The following is a 21,777-nucleotide window of genomic DNA, read 5'->3' as shown; positions in this document are numbered from 1 at the left end:
CAGTGCAAGCCTCGCCGACAGATGCGGGCTAATCCTGCCCGAGCACCGCCCCCGCCTCAGTTTCCCTCTCTGTAAACTGGGAAAGAAGAGTTGGCCCAGAAGGTCTTCAGGCGCCTTATAGCTCCACGACTCAAGAGGAGCTGCACCAAGCTCGCTTTTCCCCGCGCCGCTCTCCTAGCGACTCCCGGACTTCCGAGAGCGGCAGTCCCCAGGTCGCCCCTCAGGCGGTGGCGACAGCTCTGCAGCGATCTAAGAACGATTGCGAAAGGCCTCAGCCACCGTCGCCCGTCTGCGCCTGCGCTGACCGCGAAGCGTGCTGGGACTTGTAGTCCGCTCGCCCGGCAGCTGGGGAGCCAGGCCGAGCGGTGGGGGCGAGGCGCCTACACTTCCCAGGGTGCTCCCGGGCGGCAGGCAGCTGGCGCGGGGCGGGGTCGTCAGGAGGGGCGTAGGTGTGGGCGTGGCGTGGGCGTGGCCTGCGCGCCGAGGGGCTGCGGCGGCGCTGCCGGGCGGGTGCGCAAGGAGCGGGCGCGGAGCCGGCGGGCGGGCGAAGGATAGCGCGGGCGCGGCACCTGCGGGCCCGAGGGTCTGGCTGTCGCAGCGCCGGGCCGCCCCGACTCCGAGCTGCTGCTAAGATGAGTACAGGTGAGTGCTGGGGACTGAGGGACCAGGGGGTCCCCGCGCTGGATCGCGGCGCCGCAAGGGCTGGGTGGCATTCGGAGGCTGCACCTGCAACGCCGGGGAAAATCACCCAGCGGCTCCACCCAACTTTTGCTCCAGGATTTTGCAGCCCCGAGCGGCCAGAGCGCAGCCCCCTGCCCTGCGCCCGGAGAGCGTAGCTCACTGGCGCGGGCCCGGGGATCCTTTCCCAGCGCGCCGGGCGGCGTGGCTGCGCCAGGCTGTCTGGAAGGCGCCCCTTCTTTGCTTCTCATGGGGGTCCGGGTTGTTCCAGGCTGCAGAAAGCGGTCAGGGTCCGCGCGGGGGCCTGGGGTCCGGGCGAAGGGCCGGGGCCCCAGCAGACCTAGGCACGCAGAGGTGAGATGATAGGCGGGGCTTTGCAGCTGGGGGCGCCGCCCTTGCGCCGCTCCGGCAGCGCCTGGGTTGGGGGCGTCAGGCCGACCCTCGGCGCCCAGGACTCTCCGCAGCAGATCTGGGGACCCGGAGCCCGCATGTGTCAGACCCGGCCCCGACCCGATCTCTGCGCGTCTCCAGCCCCTCGCCCCTGCGCGTCGCACCCCTGCCTTTCCCGCCGCACCCACCCTCCGGGATCTGACAGCCTCCGTGCGGCGCTGGAAAAATCCCACAGCGCTGGAGCCCAGCCGCGCCTTGTGCTGTTGGGGAAACTGAGACCTAGAACTGGAGCCCTTGGCGGTGAGCCCCGGAGGCGGCCTGAGGATGCCCGGATCTGAGAGCCTCCTGGGGCCCGCACCGGGCTGAGGGCTTGTCGTTGCATTCCGACAGGGAAGAGCTGTCACCCCATTTTTCAGGGTGTGACCCAAGGCACACCAGGCTTGAGTCACTTGCTTGGCTCAGAAAGGGGGGCGGGGATTCGAACCTGGGGCTCCCTGACTCTTGTGCTCTTTCCTCTAAGCCTGTCGCGCCAGGGACTGCAGTATGGCCCTTGGCCATGGTGCAGAAACCAATGGGGACAGCCGCTTCCCCTGGGGGAGATCGGACTGGGGAGAGAATGTGAATTTAGTAAGAGCTTCCTGTGGGCTGTAGGCCTAGAAGGGGGCGGGGGCTGAGGGACCAGGGACTCCCCTCCCTGGGGAGATAGTCTCCCTCCCCCTCCAATCCAAGGAAGGAGGGACTGCGTTGCAGGGAGCCTTTGGGAGTAGCTGAGAGCAATGGCAGGCGGTTGGAGAGGTCGGAGGCAGAACTCTTTGGAAGAGGATTTCTGAAATGGCCAACCTAGTTATCTGGGGGTGGCTGGGGAGCAGGGCACCCTGAGACTCGGCAGAACCTCCAGACACATTTATCTAATGGCAGGTGGGGATAATGGCTGGGTGCACACAGTAATGTTATGCTTCTTGTGGCCATAATTGATACCTGTGGGCCCCCCTGTCATCAGGGAGAGCCTCAGAAGCAGTGCTGGCATCTCTCCTCTGCATCTGATGAGAAGGGGTGTGGGGGCACTGGGGCAGTTGGGGGCAGAGACTGGGGTTTGAACCATGGTGCCTGCCTGGTGGTCTTAGGCATCGGTGGCACCTTCCAGATCTTGGCTTCCTGACCTGTAAGAGCAGTAGCATTGGTTGCCTGAAGGGGACAAGGTACAACATGAAGAGCCCCACACCTGGGAGGCCCTCGGTAGTTTGGGATGGTCATTGCTGGGTGGCCAGCTCAGCTCAGCCCAGCCTCTCTGAATCAATCCAGCCCTTTGGAACTGGCAGTGTGTGCTCTCCGGACCACCTGTCGCCCCTGCCCAGCCCTGTCCCCAGCCGATGATGTGCACAGTAGGCATTGCCACCCACATAGTGGGGGAGAGCAGACAGCATGGTCCCTTGTTCCTGGCATGTGGGCTCTAACGTCCGGCCACTGTGTATGTCTGGCAGGACAGGAGCTTCCATCATCAACAAGGGCAACAAGGGCAGGTCCCCCTTGGCCCTCCCCATGCCGGCTGGCATTATTCCAGAGCTCAGCACTGGTAGGAGTGGCTGAGCATCATCTGGTCCAGTCTCCAGCTGCCCAAAGGGGCCGGAGGCTCAGAGCCCAGGGCAACCTGTTTAACCCTCCTGGGCTGCAGGCTCCCTGTTCCTTCGGGCTGTGTGCACATCTTCAGTTCATGACACAGGGCGCCTCCAAGATGACCCGGGTGTGGATGGAGGCCATGCAGTTGCCTTACTTTTGTTGCCTGTTGATTTCAGGTGGCCGGGGCGATTGTTTATATGGCACATGGCAAGGTGGAAGGAGATGGCGTCCCATACCAGACAGGCCTGGATCTGAATCCAATGTCCTAGCTGTGGGGTGCCCCCGCCTCAGTTTCCCCAGTAGTATGGCGGGCAGGCCTTTAGTTCTGAGTGCAGTGCCAGTCCACACATGGTGAGCCCAGCAGGTGACAATCAGTGTGGTGTAGCTTCATCTCACTGCAGCCCACGTGGTCACAAGGGGGCCAGCTGGGGGTGGGGTTGAGGAAGGTACCTGAGCTGGGGCAGGGGGTGGGGTGGGGGGGATTCCAGTGCCAGGTCTGCCACCAGTGGGCACCAGATCTTTGAGCAAGGCCTGTGCTCCTTCTGAGCCTGAATGTCCTCCTGGGCAGCTGCTGGCCTGGAAGGTCAGATTCCCCCAGGTGGACAGAGGCTCCTGAGGGGTTGTGTTAATTTGCTCCATAACAAAGTACTAAAGACCAGGTGGCTTAAAGAGAAGACACTTATTTTTTTGCCAATTCTAGAGGCCAGAAGTCTGAGATCAAGGTGTCAGCTGGGTTTCTTCCTTCCAAAGCCTCTCTCTTTGGCTTGTGGACAGCCACTCTGTCCCTGTGTCCTTGCACCATCTTCCCTTTGTGTGTGTCTGTGTCCTAATCTGTTATGAAAACCCCAGCCAGACTGGGTTAGAGCCTACCCTCATGACCTCATGTCACCGTAGTGGCCTCCTTAAAGATCCTGTCTCCATGCATAGTCACATCCTGGAGTACTGGGGGTTAGGACTTCAGCATATGAATTTAGACAATTCAGTCCATAACAGGGGTGTGGGGCCAAGGGAGGCCTGGTGGCTGGCTCAGCCTTCCGTTTCCATGCTGCTCTTAGGATCATGGAGCTGGAAGGGACATGAGGAATGTTCCAGCCCAAACCCACCCACCTGCACAAAGGGGGAAACCAAGCGAAGGAAATGCAGCTATCCAGGGCCAAGGAGAGGATGTGGCAGAGCCCGAACCTGAGCCCTAGTCCTCAGACTGTGGATGGTGCAGATCCTAGTATTTGGAAGAGACACATTTCTTCACCTAATCCAAGAATGGGCAATGACGTAGCCACAGAAACGTTCATCTCAGCCTTACTAGTAACAACAAAATGTTAGAAACCACCAAACCGTGGAAGCTAGTGATGGAATATGAGCCATCTGTTCCATCTCACTCACTCATTATTCAGCAAAGACGCGCAAAATGCCTACTATGAGCTGATACGGTCTGGCTGTGTCCCCATCCACGTCTTACCTTGAGTTGTAATAATCCCCACGTGTCAAGGGCAGGGCCAGGTGGAGATAATTGAATCACGGGAGTGGTTTCCCCCACGCTGTTCTGGTGGTAGTGATTAAGGCTCACAATAGCTGGTGGTTTTATAAAGGGCAGTTCCCCTGCACGCGCTCTCTTGCCTGCCACCATGTGAGACGTCCCTTTGCCCCTCCTTCGTCTTCCGCCATGATTGCGAGGCCTCCCTAGCTATGTGGAACTGTAAGTCCATGAAACCTATTTCCTTTATAAATTACCCAGTCCTGGGTATGTCTTTATTGGCAGCATGAGAACAGACTAATACATGAGCCCACGCTGCTCCAGGCCCTGGGATTCAGCAACGGATGACAACAACCCAAAATCTATGTTCTCTTGAACTTATATTCTAATTGGGCGGTGGGGAAGACATGTATATGAAGTTACTACCCATGTGAAGAATTAACTACATATGTAAAGAATTTCTAATGTTGGGAGAAAATGCTTAAGAAAATAGGTTTAATTGGCCAGGTGCGGTGGCTCACGCCTGTAATCCCAGCACTTTGGGAGGCCAAGGTGGGCGGATCACAAGGTCAGGAGACTGAGACCATCCTGGCCAACATGGTGAAACCCCATCTCTACTAAAAATACAAAAATTAGCTGGGTGTGATGGTGGATGCCTGTAATCCCCGCTACTCGGGAGGCTGAGGCAGGAGAATTGCTTGAATCAGGGTCAGAGGTTGCAGTGAGCTGAGATCGTGCCACTATACTCCAGCCTGGTGACAGAGCAAGACTCTATCTCCAAAAAAAAGAAAAGAAAATAAGTTTAATTTAGAAAACAGCTGAGGACAAAATTGTATGTCATATAGGATGTCAACTCTACAGAAACAGTGAGGGAGGCAATGTATGGAAGTGCTGTCGGTGCCCATCTGTAAGTTGTGGGAGAAGGAACAAAGTTTTCCGTCTTCTGCACCTTTTTACTTTCCATGTGTTTTCCAAGTTTTCTTCATTGTGTGCCCTTTTCTTTTGTACTGAAAGATCGAATGGAAAGAAGAGAGCACACTCTGCCTCCAGCTCTGAGAAGGGCACGCACTGGTAGAAACCCATCACTCCGGGAGAAGCCCGGCGATTCCGTTCTGCAGGGCCACTGCCTGCTGCATGGGATGGGGGTGTCTCCCAGCACTGAGGGAGCTGAGCACAGGCAGCTGCACCGCTGCCGATTTTCCCTGCCTGACTCCACTCTGAATGAGGTGAAGCAGAAGCCAGACCCCCCCGACCCAGAAATTCATCTGAGATTGTATCTGGAGAGGACTGCTGTTGCCCAGACATTGGCAGTCTCCGCTTAGCCTGGTCACCCCCAAGCTCTGCCCTGTTCTTCCGTGATGTGCAGGGTTCCTTCCTAACCTGGCCACCCAAGATTCTTTGACTCTATGATTTCTGTCAATGAGATAGTTTGGGGGTAGGTAGGATATTTTCTGGAATCAAGTCTTGAGTTTGATGAACTCTTAGAAAGTCCAGTCTTACTGTCCCAGAAAAAGGTGTGTGTCCCTGACTCGGAAAAGCTGCCTGGCCCACAGCCTGGGCTTCCAGAGCATCATCTGGGTCACGGGAGACCTCTAAGCTGGCGAGAGGAAATTGGCAACACTAGGAGATGAAGGGGCCTGTCTTGTTGCTGGCCCTTTAAGCGGGCACTGCCTATCCTTGAAGCCAGATCAGGCTGCTGGCCTGATGCCATCGACCAACCCCAGAGCCTGGATTCCATAGCCCCTTCCCTGCAAAGATACTTAGGGGCCTTCCTTGCTGCACCCCTTGGCTGTGCCTCTGCCTGGGTAGGGCTCCGTAAAACCTACCCTGAAGTGGGGTCTCAGGCTCACACCCAGCCCCGCCACTTGCTAGCATGATCAAAGATCAGACCTCTGTGTCCTTCTTTCCATTGCTGCCCCTCCCCAGGATCTCCGTAGGGATTGAGGGTCTCATGAGCTGATCAGCCTCTGCCTGGCACGTGGTAGAGGCTCACAGAGGTTGTTAAAATAGTTGCAATAGGAAAACGTGGGTCATGTCCTGGGGTAGCTCCTAGTGCTTGAGGCTTATCACATGTGTCCTGCAGTCATCCCCGCATGATGGACGAGGCTGTCCCAGTCCCGGGGAAGCCCAGAAAGAGCAGACCTCCCAGGCTCGCACCCAGCACAGAGCAACCCGAGTCGAGTAGTCTTAATTTACTCAAGGAATTTTTCCATGGCCAGGGCTGCTCGGGGTGTCTAGGGTGTCGGGCAGTGCCCAGGTGGGACAGGCTTAAATGTCGCAGAGACCACGGTTCATCAAGTGCCGCCCTGGGGCCCTGGGCCAGATGCTCGTATAGGTTTCCTCCCGGGGTCCTGGCAGTGCTGCTCAGAGCGGCCGGTGGCATCTCTGCCTACGGAGGAGGAAATGCCTGCGAGTCCCATCCAGGGCCTGGTGTCACGTGATTTGTAAATGGCAGCGCTGGGATTCGGACCCCAGTGTGCCCAACTCAGCCGCAACACGCGTGTCCCTGGCTGGGCGGGCTCTGTCCGCCTATCCCCTGCCTGCATGGCTGGGCGGGCTCTGTCCGCCTATCCCCTGCCTGCACGCTTTAGCCGGTGGCGATGGGGGATTGGTTGTTGCCTCATAAGGCATGGCTGAGTGTTGGTGTGGATAAAGCCTGGCCCGTTTGGGGGCATCATGATGGTGCTTCTTGGTGAGGGTCTCACACAGCCCATCTTCTCGCCTGGGTCGTGGTGTGTTATTCCCATTTTCCAGGTGCAGGACCTGCCAGCACAGAGCCAGGAGGCAGGACCAGACCCAAACCCGCCTCCTATGGGGGTTCCTGCCTAGCGTCATGGCATGGCCCCTGTGACTCACCCTCAGATAGCCTGGGCCTGAGAGGGATTTTCACCACATTGAGCCCATGTGCCCCCGTGGACCCTTGGCCCTCTGGTCCGGCTCCCCCACCCCAAATCCTGCAATCCCCCCCAGGGCCCATCTGTTCCACTGAAGGCAGTGCCTCTCCCCCTGCTTACACAGCCCAGCCCAGCAGCGTCTCCAGCCCCTCGCCTGGACCTCTGTGACCTTGGACAAGTCATTGTCCCTCTGTGCCTCGGTGTACCCATCTGTAAAAACAGGGCCACTGCCATCCTCGGGGGACGACCCTGCTTTCTTCTGACACTGCCGCCCCACCCCGCCCACTGTCTGGGTGTGAGGCCTGGCTGCCATTTCGGGGACCCTGCTGCGCCCGCCTTTCTCATTGGGCTCTCGAGATGCTCCCGGCTGGGTGAGCAGTACTTGGGCCTCACGCTGAGGGTCTCTGGCGTGGAGGGAGGTGCCTCGCCGCCTGCGGATTAGCGGCTTCTGTGGATGTCTGCCTGGAGCGCAAGCTAGGAGGGCAGCTGGGTCCCTCGTGTCTGTGGGAAGGACTGGGGCGGAGGAGGGGGCTTTGGATTTGGGATGCTCACTGGTCCATGCCAGGGCTGGCTCTGGGGCTTCCCGCCATCAGCAGCTTCCAGGCCTCGAACAAACAGGGCTGCTGCGGATAACGAGCTAGGTGGCTTCATGCCACTTCCCTTGGCCGAACATTTCCAAACGTGAGGGGGGCAGTCTGGGTGCCTCGGAAGGTGCACTGACTCTGGGGTCGGGCACACCTGGGCTCCAGCCTCAATCGTCACTTGCTAGTTGTGTGTTTCTCCAAGCGGATTGCTTAACTGCCCTTTGCCTTAGGTTCCCCACATGAAAAGTACAGGTGATGGCAGCTGCTTTTGAGGGGTTACTGTAGACTCAGAGATGCTGAGTGAGAGTCAAGGGCCTGGGCACAGCAGGCACCAGGGAACGGGCAGGGTGGCCTTTGTCACCGCTGTAAACACCCTTCACAGCTCAGGGACAAACCTGACGTCGTGCCCTGTGGGAGCCGCTTTGGCGTCGTCACCCACACCCTAGACTGGGTTCACAGCTTCCCCTCCCCTTCTCTGGTCCTGCCGTCTCCCCTGCCAGCCCCATCTCAGTCCTGTTTATAAGGCTGCAGCCCAGTGCCAGGAGGAGCACCGTCTCCAGAGAGCTGCCCAGCTCCCGGTTCTTCTTGGCATAGCATCCTCAGGAGGCGTGGTGTCTTGAGTCATCGATCTCAGCTCGAAGCTTCATTTTAGCCGCATTCTACTGAGCAGCCCCCATCCCAGGCAGCAGCAGTGGCTCCTCCCACCTCCTGCACAGAGCTCGCACCCTGTGCTGGAAGTTTGGGACTTTGGTTTCTCTGTGCTTAGAGCGACGAGTTAGAGAGACGATCTGGCAATGTGAGTCCAGCCAGCACACCAAGAAAAGTGCTCAGTGTCACTGCGGCTAGCATGCTGCCTCTGACCCCGCTGGCGTCTGTCCTCAGGGCACGACGGGGCCTTGTACTGGCTCCCCTGAAAGCCACTCGGGTGGAATGAGAGGAGGCATTTCGTGAACACCCAAGGAGTGGAGGATGAGTGATGGGTGGAACTCTGTCCCCAGTGCAGCATGGCCTTCTCGTCTGTCCGCCATCATTCCATGTGACAGCCTGGCCTGTCTCTCTGACCCTCTGCTTCTGCAGACCTCAGTGTCCCTGGGATCGCACATGGAAAATGACATCAGTTGATGCTGTAGTTGGACATGAAGTACCCAGAAGGAAGAATTCCAAGGAGCATCCAGAGCTTCGACCTGGCAGCCAAGTTTCAGATGCCCTCATGATGTTCCAACCCCTTTGCCCCACAACTGTCTCCATTTAGCCTCCCTGAGTAGGTGCAGTGGGAACTTGGGTGCAGGTGGCCTACCTGAGAGGTGACCCCAGGAAGCACGAGGGAGGTGTGAGGAAGGTGAGGGGGGAAGGGAGGGGAAGCCAGGAAGAGGCATTTGGATGGGGGACACCACTCTGGCAAGTGGGGACTCAGTCCCACTGGGAGCCTCTGAATCGTCCCACAGAGGGACCGGCTGTGTGGGGTCTTTCTCCATAGGCCCCATCCTGTCTGGGCACAGGGCCAGTCCTGGGTGTGAGGTGCTGGGGAAGTCTCGGCCTAGGTCCAGGCCTCCTCTGTGTCCAGCAGTCAGCAGCCTCCCAAGGGCTCAGAGCTCTTCCAGAATGTTCCTCCCGTCCCTCCACGACTATTTATTAAGTACCTACTATGTGCTGTCTTTGCCCTGATCCCCCAACAGCCTTGCATTCTTCCTGCTGCCTTCTGCCCGCCCCGACTCTCCTAGAGTCCCTCCTCCTCTCCCTTTCAAGGCGCTGCCGGACCCCAGGGCCTTGGTGAAGCTTTCTTCCCATCTCTAGGCCCTCTGCTTCCCTCCTTCCTCTGAACTGGTGGGCACAGACCAAGCTGGGGTTTCCTGCGGAGATTTGCATCTGCTCCTGCCCGCTCTGTAGCCTGGAGCTGGGACCTGCCCTCTCTGAAATACCTCTTCTTGGATGGTGTGGGGGAGCTGAACAGTGGACTCAAAAGTGCCCATGTCCTAATCCCAGGCCCTGTGACTATGTGACCTCATGTGGCAAAATGACTGCTCATATGCGACTTTGTGAAGGATTTTGCCACAGGGAGACTGCTCTGGATTTCGGGGGGCCAGAGGCTTCTCGCTAACAGGAGGCAGGAGACGGCAGGAGAGAGAAGTCTCCACGCCTGGCTCTGAGGGTGAAGGGAGGGGCCCTGCACCAAGAAACTTGGGTGCCCCTAGAAGCTAGAAGAGGCAGGGAAGTGGATCTCCCCTGGAGCCTCCAGATGGCCCCAGCCCTGCAGACCCCTTCACACTCCGGCTGGATCTGCCCTGGTATCTGGGGACCCCAGATCTCAGCGTGGCCTGAGTCTCCCTAGTGTCTGGGGACCCTGGGCCTCGGCACAGCTGGCCTCTCCCTAGTGCCTCCAGATCCCGCGTCCTGGCGTGGCCTGAGCTCCCTGGTGCCTGCGGAGCCTGGGTTTCCTGGTGCATAAGCAGCTCTGGGAGGAGATAGGGGTGGTCTCATGGAGAGGCGGGGGACCAGGAGCCAGCCCAGGCCATGCACCCCCTGAGCCTTGACCTCCTCATCTCTGTTGGGGTTGGGCTTGTCCTAGAGGATCTTCCCAACTCTGAGCCCCTGTGTGGTTTGGGGCAGTGGACACCTTGGGATGTAGCATTTGCTTCCAGGCAAGCAGGACTCTGCTGCGCATGCCCATGGGGGAACGGCTTCCGCGGTTCCCCGATGTGGACCCAGCACCGCACCGGGGCTGCACTGCAATGTGCTTTCACCCTATAATCCTTACATCACATCTCCTTGCTCGGGACTTCCAGTATTCCCACTTTACAGGTGAGCAAACGGAGGCCCAGGGAATTAGGTAACTCTCCCGAGGTGATCCGGCTGAGAAGCACTGTGCCAGCTGCAGAACCCGCACTCCTAACCGTGGTGCGCCATGGCGCCCCCGCGTCCTGAGCGGCTCCCTCACCTCCTGTGGGCCCTGCTTCACTGTAGGCCCAGAGCCCCCTCTGGAATCCAGTGGGGAGGCCTCCCCAGGACCTCGGTGCTGCTTAGGTCACCCGCAGCTGCAGCCCTCTCATCCACCAGCTTATTCTCTCCCCTCCAGACACACTGGGCCCTTCAGAACCTGCCTGGCCCAGGACCACTGCAGGAGGGCTTCTGCTGCACCGCCGCTGCCTCCTCCTTTTCTCCCTCTGCCCCTGCCTCCTGCCACCCCAAACCCCTTCTCTGCCAAGGAAGGTGCGCATGGTGGGCTTTGGTGAGGGGTTTCTCCCCCAACAAGGTCGGTCCACTGTCCCTTGGTGCCTGCCCACCTGGGCCTCAGGGAACCACACCAGAGTTTGGGGTTGGTCTCCAGCTGGGCCCTGACTCGTGCCCCCTCTTCTGGGATATTGGGCCTAGGGCTGACTTCGTGATTAAAGGGCGATTCACACATTAAAGAAAGGGTTTTGTGCAGGTCCGTGCCTCGCTCAGGGAAGGTGGCACAACCGGAGTGCCGGGCAAAGACCACCTGTGAGTGTCTAGGGACTGCGGTCACCAGTGACCACAAGCCGGGAGGCTTAAAGCAAGAGAAGGCATTTCCTCCTAGCTCTGGAGGCCAGCAGTTCAGTGTCAGTGTCAGAGGCTAAACGGCACTGGCTGCTCCCTCGGGGGCTCAGGGGAGGCTCAGTCCTCACCCCTCCAGCTTTGGTGGCTGCTAAATTCTGAGGGTTGTGGCCACATGGCTCCAATCTTCAGAGCAACATCTTCAAACCTCCCTCAGCTCCATCTTCATGCGACTTCTCCACTGTGTGTGTCTCTCCCGCTCCCTCCTGCCCATAAAGAGTCTTGAGATTGCACTCAGGGCCTGCCCATAGCATCCAGAATCATCTCCCAGTCTCTAGACGCTTTATGTAAATGACACCTGCAAAGACCCCTCCCCTTTTAACCATATGTCGCAGGTTTTAGCGATTAGATGTGGATATCTTCTGGGGGAGGCATTACTCAGCCAGGCACAGGTATTCTCTTGGTGCATCCTGTTTACGAGGTCCATACCTTTTCTTCTCCCTGTGGGGTCTCTAGGATGGATGAGAAAGTGAGAATGACTTCCCATAGGATAAAAAAATGTTACTCGCTAAATTTAAACATCTCGGGAGCTAGATCCTGTCACAGACTGTGGACAGGAATATCAATCTTTTGAGGAGCAGTTAGGTGAAATGTATGGAGCCTTAAATACATTCATGCCTTTTGATGGAATAATGCGACTTCTGGGAATCTCTTCTGAAGAAAGGCTCTGAAACACAGACATGAATTTCAGAAATAAAAAGCCATTGATTGTGGGGGTTACATACTCTGCAACGTAAATGTCCAACCGCAGAACACTGGCTAAGGAAATTCCTGTCTATCTGTGGCAGCACTTATCAAACTTCTAGGGCCTCAGGGTTCAATTATTGAGGACCCTAGAGAGCTTTTGCTTATGTGCATTATATTTCTTGATATTTATTGTATTCGAAATTAAAACAGTTTAAAAAATATTTGTTGACTGGGCATGATGGCTCACACCTGTAATCCCAGCACTTTGGGAGGCCAAGGTGGACAGATCACTTCAGCTCGGAAGTTCAAGACCAGCCTGGGCAACATAGTGAGGTCCCGCCTCTACAAAAAATAAAAAAATTAGCTGGTCATGTGCCTAGTCCCAGCTACTCTGGGGGCTGAGGCAGGAGGATCGCTTGAGCCTGGGAGGTTGAGGCTGCAGTGAGCCGTGATTGCACTCCACTGCACTCCAGCGTGGGTGACAGGATGAGACCCTGTCTCCAAAAATATAAATAAATGAAAATTGAAAAATAAAAGATGTGTTAAACCACAAAAGGACAATGACTGCTCTGCACGTTAACATAAGAGCATTTTAAGTGAGTTGAGGCACTGCCTTACAGCTTTGTAAATCTCATTAATATCTGACTTTGTAGGTGACGGCTGGATTCTGATGTCTGCCCTGCATTAAATCAGTTGTGATGTCACATGTCATGCGGTCTCTGCAAAACTCCACTGTACACTCAGGAGAGAGTGAGGTTGAAAAGGGAAACCATATCTTCGTGTTGTTATTGAAAGGATTTTGACCACCAAACCCTGTGTGAGGTCCTGAGGACCTCCCTAGACCATACTTTGACAGCTGCTGATAAAAGATGGAATATTGTGCATTAAAGATATTATGAAGCATGAATAAACTATATGTGAAGGCTGGTGGTAGACGAAGAATACAGGACACATCATTTCTTACAGTCTGCAAAATACACAGAAAAACATCTCAGAAAAAAAATGTGCTAGGATCATGGGCAATTTTCCTTTGTTCCTAACGCTTCACTGTTCTATGTTTTCACTGCTTATCCATTTTAAGGACATGCCAGTGGTGGGTTTGCTCAATACTAGTTCTCAAGGACACTCCATTAGGAAGCAGCTGTCAGCCTCCCCGGCGGCTGGCCAGGTCCTCTTGCTCTGAGATTCTCTATTTTGGGAGGTGGACTTTCACTGTTGAGCTAGGGCTGTGAGCAGTATCGACATGTTACAAGCACAGGGATCTCAAGTGTGTGTGTGTGTATGTGTGTGTTTGTGTTTGTGTGTGTGTGTGTGTATATATATATATACACGAGTGTGTAGTCTGGGGATAATTTAGTCTATGGTTATAAAGGAAAGGGAGTTCTGCTCTGCAGCAAAATCCATGGTTGCCAATGAGAAATTAGGAGCTGGCCTGAGGTTTCATGTCCTCAGCTGGAATGCTAGCACCCGGCAGGGCTCCAGCAGAGAGCTAAATATATCCTGGGTGTGCTGGCAACCTCAGGAACCCCCGGCGCTCACCAGAGTGGGACCAAAGGGAGTGATTGATTTGTCTAATGAAAATCAATACTGGCCGGGCGCAGTGGCTCACGCCCGTAATCCCAGCACTTTGGGAGGCCGAGGTGGGCAGATCACCTGATGTCAGGAGTTCAAGATCAGCCTGTCCAACATGGAGAAACCCTGCCTCTACTAAAAATACAAAAATTAGCTGGGTGTGGTGGTGTGTGCCTGTAATCCCAGCTACTTGGGAGGCTGAAGCAGGAGAATTGCTTGAATCTGGGAGGCGGAGGTTGCAGTGAGCTGAGATCATGCCACTGCACTCCAGCCTGGGCGACAGAGCGAGACTCTGTCTGGAAAAAAAAAAAAATCAATACCTGCCATTTACAGAGCACCTAGCAACACTGGGCACCAGAGCGAGGCTGCAGATTGATCTCCGACATCACAAAGCCCTGTGGGGCGATGTTACTGCTCCCAGTTGGCAGATGAGGGTGCTTGGATAAGACAGGAGGCATGACCCGCCCCAGGTCACATGGCTGGTAAAGATGGGAGGTGGGCTTCCCACTGGCATGCCTGCCTCTCAGAACACCCAGTCAGTGCCGCCGCCTCCCCAGAGCGTGTCTCCCCACGGGTTCTTTCAAATTCTCAGGCCAATAGGGAACAAAGAGTTCTGCGCCTGATAAAAAACATCCCTTTTGCGGATGGTGCATTTTTATGCTTTCCAAAGAGCTCACGCTTCTTGATAAAAGGGTGCCCGGTGGCTGGTGGAGAACAGCAGCACAGCGGGGGTCATAACACTGGCTGAGTGTGGGCCGTGTCACCTCTGTGAGTCCTCTTCACACCGGGTGGCGCGGTGGGGAGCTGTGACTCCCCATTTTACAGGTGGGGACATAGAGGCAAAGTGACATGGAGAAGCCTGTCCCGCATCACCTGCTGGGCTGGCACTGGATCTCAGGCTGTGTCCTTCCAGACCCTGTGCTCAGCTGAATGGCACCCTCCCTCCCTCCCTCCATAATCTGCATTAAATGTGGGTCAGCTTCCTGTGAGGCTTTCACAAGCCTTCTCTCAGCTCAGCGCCGGAGTCATTTTATGTGCTGTCTGCGTATTTGTGATTCTCCTCCACGCCTTGCCTTTCAAATAGAACAAGTGCCCCAGCGGCGGCCCTGGGGCATAAGGGGCAGTGTCATCACTGCCGTAGGGGGTAGATGCGGATTCTGGAAGGGACTTAGAAACTCTCTGTCTCTTCTTCCTTAAAATGTGACCCACAGCCTCCTAGGAGGTTGACAACTTAGAAGGAGTATTTTGCTGGAAATTGGGATTTTACCAGGAATTTCTGTCCCAGCACCAGGGGCTGCTTCTCCCTGAGGCTCTGCTGGGTGCTTTGATCCCTTCCCTTTCCCCAACTCTGCCAGGCACCCCTGTGGCCCAGCAGGAGATCCCAGCAGGACTTTGCTCTGGATTTGGGAGGGAGGGGACCATCAGGCTACAGCTGGCCCCTCCTTGGTGTTGACCTGGGAAGCCAGGGTGGGGGCTGGTGGTTTCTCCTGGGACCTAAGTCCTCCCCTCCGAGCGCCGGTTTCCTCAGTGAGGACCTGCCGCTCCCCAAGGAGACCGACAGCAGGAAGGACGCCCCTCACAGAAGACCCCCCAGCCTGCTGCAAAGGCCCGGCCCCACCCCAGGGCTGACGGGCAGCCGTGTCCTCTAACATGCAGCCAGGCAGCATCCACAGGCCTGGCGGGGAGGCTACAGGTGGTATGTTCTCTGGAGCATGTCGATCCTCTGGCCAGGCACTGGAGGCAGTTCTTCCCTCCAGGAGCACCCAGCCAACGAAGAAGGCATGCAGTAAGTGATGACACTCCGTGAGAAAGCACTTCTCAGGGAGGGGGGGCTGTGGGGCCAGAGAGAAAGTGAACCTGGCCTGAGAGAGAAATCCTGGCAGGCTTCCTGAAGGAGGTGACATCCAACCAAGTAGGAGTTAGCCAGACAAAGCAGTGGGAGAAGAGCACCTGACAGCAGGGACAGCTAGTGCAGAGCCCCCCATATGGGAGGGAGGGGGTGTGTTTGAGGAACTTCATCCGTGCCCTGACCTTAGGCCCTGGGTAGGGTGCAGGGTGCAGGGCTCCACAGTGCTGTCTGCATTTGTGCACCGTGGTCCTCCGGTACCTCCCATAGCACTTGGCTGGTAGTACGTGCTCAGTGACAGTGTAGGGAACCCAGCCTCGGTGGCCTGGGAGTCGGTGTCTGGAGGAAGCTCCTTCCTTAGAGGGGTGGAGACCCCTGACAGTGCAGCATGCAGATGCCTGGGCCTCAGCCTGGGATGCTGTGATAGAGCTGGGCAGGCCCCAGGAGATGCATTTGCAGACGCCCCCCACTCCCACCCCCGCCTCCCAGTATGAGCACTGTGACATTGACACCCTTTTCAAGACGTCTAGCCATGAAGGAAGGGGAGAAGAAGGACAAGAGCTGGTATTGCCAGGGTCAAGGGAGGACTTGGGGCCTTTGCAGTTGGGAAGAGGGGGGCCTGCAGAGGGGAGGGAGGCTGGCTGAGAGTGTTCAGGGAACAGGTGCCAAGGCCACGTCCCTGTGCCTCCCCTCTCGTTCACTGAGCTATCTTCCTCTCCCTCCCACCTTCCCCAGGCCTGAGGTTCCTCAAGGGCCGGGCCAGGCTGACGTTCTCACTACGGGCCCGTTGACCAGAAAGGGATGGTGTTGTCCTTGGGGAGGGCAGGGTCCAGAGAGGGGACAATTGGTGCTGCACAATTGCAGGAAGTGGCACCTTTGTCCAACCGTGCAGGGGAAGAGTGAGGGCCATTAAGGGCAAGGCCGCTGATTCAGGAGCCCTGGTCCCCCTCTGTGCCCACCTCGTGGCCGCGAGCACACATCAAGGATGCCAGCACCCACGATGCACCATTCAGCAGCTGACCCAGTGAGCCCGTGCAGCCCACCCACAGCCCTCGTCATAATTTCACTCAAGAGCAGCAGAGGGCTGGGGTGGGCACCTGTTTTGAGGCTTAGCAGCATCTTGTTCAAGCTAGTGGCTCTTTAACTCCTGGGCCAGGGAGGGCAATAGGGAAGCCGGGTGACCAGGACTGTGTGCCGTCTGTGCCTGAAGGTGGAGAGTCATCGTAATGGACTCTGCCAGTGCAGCCCCTGGGCACTGGGACCCTCAGTGCCGGCCCCAGGGGTGATGTTGGGGCAGTGAGGGGAGGCAGAGTCCATGCCCTCGGGCAGTGCGGGCAGCAGGAGACACCAGCTGGGAGCAGGCAGTTACAGCAGTGGGGATCAGTGCCATAGAGACTGTGAGACCCAGACACTCTGGGAGGGGCTCGAGCCGATGTGGAGACCCGGGCAGTGTCCTGGCCCTTGCTGTCCTAGATCCAGGAAAGAGGGTTAGTTATGCCAGGAATAGAACCCTCTATTTCCCATGGTACCACCTGACTCAGGACAACTCGAACAGCTGTGCCACTAGAGGCTGGGCTTGCAGCTGGAGGGAGGTGGGCTGGTCACGGCGCCCCGCTGGCCCCAGGATGACATGGCCAAGCAGCTCGTTCCCCTCTGCACCCATGGTTAGGTTTTCCGGTGGGCTCCTGCATGGAGCTGGGGTGGGGGGGGGCCCTCCCACTCTTCTCAGATCCAGGGTGCATGTATTCTGTCTCTACTAGAAGTGCAGGTGCAGCATTTGGCCCCACACAGGTGGACATATGAAATTTCAGATGGGACCCTAGATACGGCATGGCAAGCAGCACTGGTTGCAAATTCTCCTTTTACTTAGAACTCACAATTGCCCTCCCAAATAGGTCTCCTGTGGACAGATCTGCACATAAATCTGCTCCTAATATCAAGCATAACTGGCTGATATTAGGAGCAGATCTATGTGCTCACTCCTGTAATCCCAGCACTTTGGGAGACCAAAGCAGGAGGATCATTTGAGGCCAGGAATTTGAGACTAGCCTAGGCAACATAGCGATACTCTGTCTCTACAAAATAAAAAACATAAAAGCATAATCTATGCTTCATATTAAGCATAACCTCCCTTCCCCTTTTATGGAAGTTGAATTATTCAAATGTTGGTGCATGTGTTTGGCCAAGATCATTCCCTGGGTACCTGTGAGCTTCAGGCCAACGGAAGCTAGCTGCGGGGAAAGCTGTGAAGGAGGCGTGTGTGGCTGTGGTTTGCCGAGGAGGAAGAGGGGCTGGTAATTAACTGCAGGTCATGTCTGGGGCTTGGACTTGTGGGTCTTACAATCCGTAAGATTATAGGTTTTGTTTGCCCAGGGCCAGGCACTTCGATGTTTGTGATCTCTTTAGAGTGATTCCAGAATTCTTAGAAATACTTAGGGCTCTGGAGGTTGGGGAGAGGGGGTGGCCAAGGTCACATGGCCGGGAAGAGACAAGGCTATGATTTGAGCTCAAGGCTGTCTGTTCCCAGTCCCAGGCCCTTCCTGCTACCTGGAGATGACTCGCAGGATGGCGAGAATATCTAGACAGGTGAGGCTAAGGCAAGGGCAGGTCAGGGGGCTGGAGACAGGGGCAGGGTCCACTTGAGCCTGAGGTCAGGTTCAGCGGCCTTGGAGACCAGCCCACAGCTGCAGGCTTTACCGTGGATTTTAATGAGTAAGGAGTTCTAGAAAAACACCATTCACACCACCCAGGCCTCCTCTGCATTGGTCCAGCTTCTACTTCTTCAGAGCTCTTCTTGGCGGCCACCTCCCTTCCCTGAACCCCACCCTGACTCAGGAGCTGGGGTAAATGCACTCTTTTCTGACTATCGTTACCCCTTTCCCTCCTCCCGCATGTGTCCGGATGCTACTCTCTGCCGGGCTCCGTGGGACCCTCAGGATGCCCCAGCTCCCCTGGGTCACTGCCCTCTTGTGTATTCTCTGGGGTCGATTTTATCATCATCGCTTCCATCATCAGTAGCAGTGGCCATGGGAGTAACGGCGTCACAGACAGAACGTGCGTTTGTTTTTGAAGGGGCATTGAAGCCAGTTAAAGAGAGGCCACGTGTGGCTCCCACATGCAGGCAAGGCCCCCCGTGCCACTGCTGCCTTTCCCCCATGCTCCCCGCCAGGTTTCCAAGCCTCTGGGTGGCTCACAATGCGGTCCTCCTCTGGCACTGTTTCACGAAGTTACTGCCTGGCATGAAATCCCCTGGCATGGCTGATTCCTTAGCTGCCGTGTGGGATCCCACTGCATGGCTCCCTGTGGTGTGTTTGACCACATTCTCTGTTTCCTTCGCCAGATGGGGAGCATTGCTTTTGTTTTGTATTTTTTTCTTTATTTTATTTTATTTTAAGTCCTGGGATACATGTGCAGGACGTGCAGGTTTGTTACATAGGTAAACGTGTGCCATGGTGGTTTGCCGCACCTATTAACCCACATCAAGGTATTGAGCCCTGCGTGCATTAGCTATTTATCCTGATGCTCTCCCTCCCCCCACCCCTCTGACAGGCCCTAGTGTGTGTTGTTCATCTCCCCGTTTCCATGTGTTCTCATTGTTCAGCTCCCACTTGTAAGTGAGAACATGTAGTGTTTGGTTTTCTGTTCCTGTGTTAGTTTGCTAAGGATAATGGCTTCCAGTTCTATCCATGTCCCTGCAAAGGACACGATCTCATTCCTTTTTGTGGCTGCATAGTATTCCATGGTGTATATGTGCTACATTTTCTTTATCCAGTCTATCATTGATAGTCATTTGGGTTGATTTCATGCCTTTGCTATCGTGAATAGTGCTGCAATAAACATACACATACATGTATCTTTATAATAGAATGATTTATATTCGTTTGGGTATATACCCAGTAATGGGATTGCCGGTTCAAATGGTATTTCTGGTTCTGGATCTTTGAAGAATCAGCACACTGTCTTTCACAACGGTGGAACTAATTTATATTCCCACCAACAGTGTAAAAGCATTCCTATTTCTCCACAGCCTCGCAAGCATTTGTTGTTTATTGACTTTTTAATAATCGCCATTGTGACTGGTGTGAGATGGTATCTCATTGTGGTTTTGATTAGCTCTAATGATCATTGATGTTGAGATTTTTCGTATGTTTGTTGGCTGCATAAATGTCTTCTTTTGTGAAGTGTCTGTTCATGTCTTTTGCCCACTTTTTGATGGGGTTGTTTTTTTCTTGTAAATTTGTTTAAGTTCCTTGTAGATTCTGGATATTAGATCTTTGTCAGAAGGATAGATTGTAAAAATTTTCTCCCATTTCATGGGTTGTCTGTTCACTCTAATAATAGTTTCTTTTTTTTCTTCCTTTTCCTTTTCCTTTTCCTTTCCTTTCCTTTTTGAGACAGAGTTTCGCTCTTGTCACCCAGGCTGGAGTGCAATGGTGTGATCTCGGCTCACTGCAACCTCCGCCTCCTGGGTTCGAGCAATTCTCCTGCCCTCAGCCTCCCGAGGAGCTGGGATTACAAGTGCCTGCCACCATGTCCGGCTAATCTTTGTATTTTTATTAGAGACGGGGTTTTGCCATGTTGGCCAGGCTGGTCTTGAACTCCTGACCTCAGGTGATCCACCCACCTCAGCCACCCAAAGTGCTGGGATTACAGGCATGAGCCACCATACCCAGACTCTGATGATAGTTTCTTTTGCTGTGCAGAAGCTCTTTAGTTTAATTAGGTCCCATTTGTCAATTTTTGCTTCTGTTGAAATTGCTTTTGATGTTTTTGTCATGAAATCTTTGCCCATGTCCTGAATGGTATTGCCTAGATTTTCTTCTAGGGTTTTTATAGTTTTGGGTTTTAAGTTTAAGTCTTTAATCCATCTTGAGTTAATTTTTGTGTAAGGTATGAGGAAGGGGTCCAGTTTCAATTTTCTGCATATGGTTAGCCAGTTTTCCCAAAACCATTCATTAAATAGGGAATCCTTTCCCCATTGCTTGTTTTCTCAAGTTTGTTGAAGATCAGATGGTTGTATATGTGTGGTCTAATTTCCGAGATCTCTATTCTTTTCCATTGGTCTGTGTGTCTGTTTTTGTACCAGTACCATGCTGTTTTGGTTACTGTAGCCTCGTAGTATAGTTTGAAGTCAGGTAGCAGAATGCCTCCAGCTTTGGTCTTTTTGCTTAGGTTCATCTTGGCTATATGAGCTCTTTTTTGGTTCCATATGATTGTTTTGTATTTTTTTCTTCGTTTTTTTGTTTTTTGTTTTTGATTGTTTTGTATTTTTAAATTTTATTTTTTATTGTGGTTAAATACACTCACCCTAAAATTTACCATTTTAACCATTTTTAAGTATGCTGTTCAGTGGCATTAAGTCCATTCACACAGTTGAATGATGATGCAGCCATCATCACTGTCCATCCACAGAACCTTTTTCATCTCCCTAAACTAAGGCTTTGTCCCCATTAAGCACTCACTCCCCATTCTCCCCCACCCAGCCCCTGTCACCCCCATTCCTTCTGTCTCTGTGGATTCAACGACTCTAGGGGCCTCCTATCAGTGGAATCCTGCACTATTTGCCCTCTGTGACTCGGATCTCACTCAGCGTAATGTCTTCAAGGGTCATCCATGTCATAACCTGTGTCAGAATTCCTCTCCTTTTTAAGGCCGAATCATATTCCACTGAATGGCTGGGCCACATTTTGTTTATCAGTTCATTTGCCGAAGGACACCTGGGCAGCTTCTGCCTCTTGGCTGATGTGACTAAGGCCGCTGTGAATGTGGGTGTGTAGGTATCTCCTAGAGAGCCTGCTTTCTGTTCTTTGGGGTAGATACCTAGAAGGTGGGACTGCCAGATCAAATGGCCATTCCATCTCTAAGTCTTCGAGGGCCCACCCTACTTTTCCACAGTGGCTGCACCATTTGACACTTGGTGGGGGCATTTTGAGGGCAGGACCGTGTCAGGCTAGCCCGTGAGCCCTGTGCACAGGGAGCGACTCCACAGCTTGGCTGAGGGGCTGTGATGTGGCTGCGTCTCGCCAACTGCACCTCCCATCACTTCTTCACCACCCCCTGTGCCCGGCCAGGCTGAGCTCTTAGGGGCTCCCATGAGGGCCAGGCCCTTCCCCAGCCCTGTGTCTTTGCACAGGCGGTTCCCCTTGTGGGACGCCCCCGCTCCCCTGCCCCTTCACCCAAATCCACCAGAGGCCTGCCCCATGGGGCGCACTCCCTGTAGCCACTCCCCAGGCCCTCGGCCGCCCCCACTGTCTTTGTCCCCGTGAGGCATGGGCTTGTCCGCTTGTCCAGGTTCGTGCCCTTTCTGTCCGCCTTCCTTGACCAAGGACTTCCAGAGCAGGGACTGTCTCACCCGGCTCAGGATCCCATGAGCCAGTGAGCCCCTAAAGCAGAGTCGGGGGTCCCAGCGCCTGCTGGGGACTAAGGGCCTGAGTAGTGCCCAGGTCAGTGTATGAGTCAGCC

At 55.0% G+C, this 21,777-nt stretch overlaps 1 protein-coding gene across 19 annotated transcripts in view; it reads left to right on the top strand.

Annotated features, from left to right (window-relative positions):
- The first annotated feature begins 494 nt into the window (after positions 1-494).
- Positions 495-21,777, top strand: part of ABLIM2 (actin binding LIM protein family member 2) — a 189,118-nt gene continuing 167,835 nt past the window's right edge. For 16 of the 19 annotated variants that reach the window (XR_004027220.1, XM_030800864.1, XM_030800866.1 and 13 more), the window contains exon 1: positions 512-642. Coding sequence is in view for 18 of the 19 variants with exons in the window: in XM_030800864.1 (XP_030656724.1) it covers positions 633-642 (10 nt within the window). In the remaining variant the exon portion in view is untranslated. Of the gene's footprint in view, positions 643-21,777 lie in introns of all 19 variants that reach the window. The other 3 variants (XM_030800869.1, XM_030800851.1, XM_030800867.1) reach the window with 3 other exon arrangements.

Source organism: Nomascus leucogenys, chromosome 20 (genome assembly GCF_006542625.1).
Source record: "Nomascus leucogenys isolate Asia chromosome 20, Asia_NLE_v1, whole genome shotgun sequence".
Classification (NCBI taxonomy): Eukaryota; Metazoa; Chordata; class Mammalia; order Primates; family Hylobatidae; genus Nomascus; species Nomascus leucogenys.
Note: the sequence above shows the minus strand (reverse complement) of the source record. Positions and strands in the feature narration are given on the sequence as shown.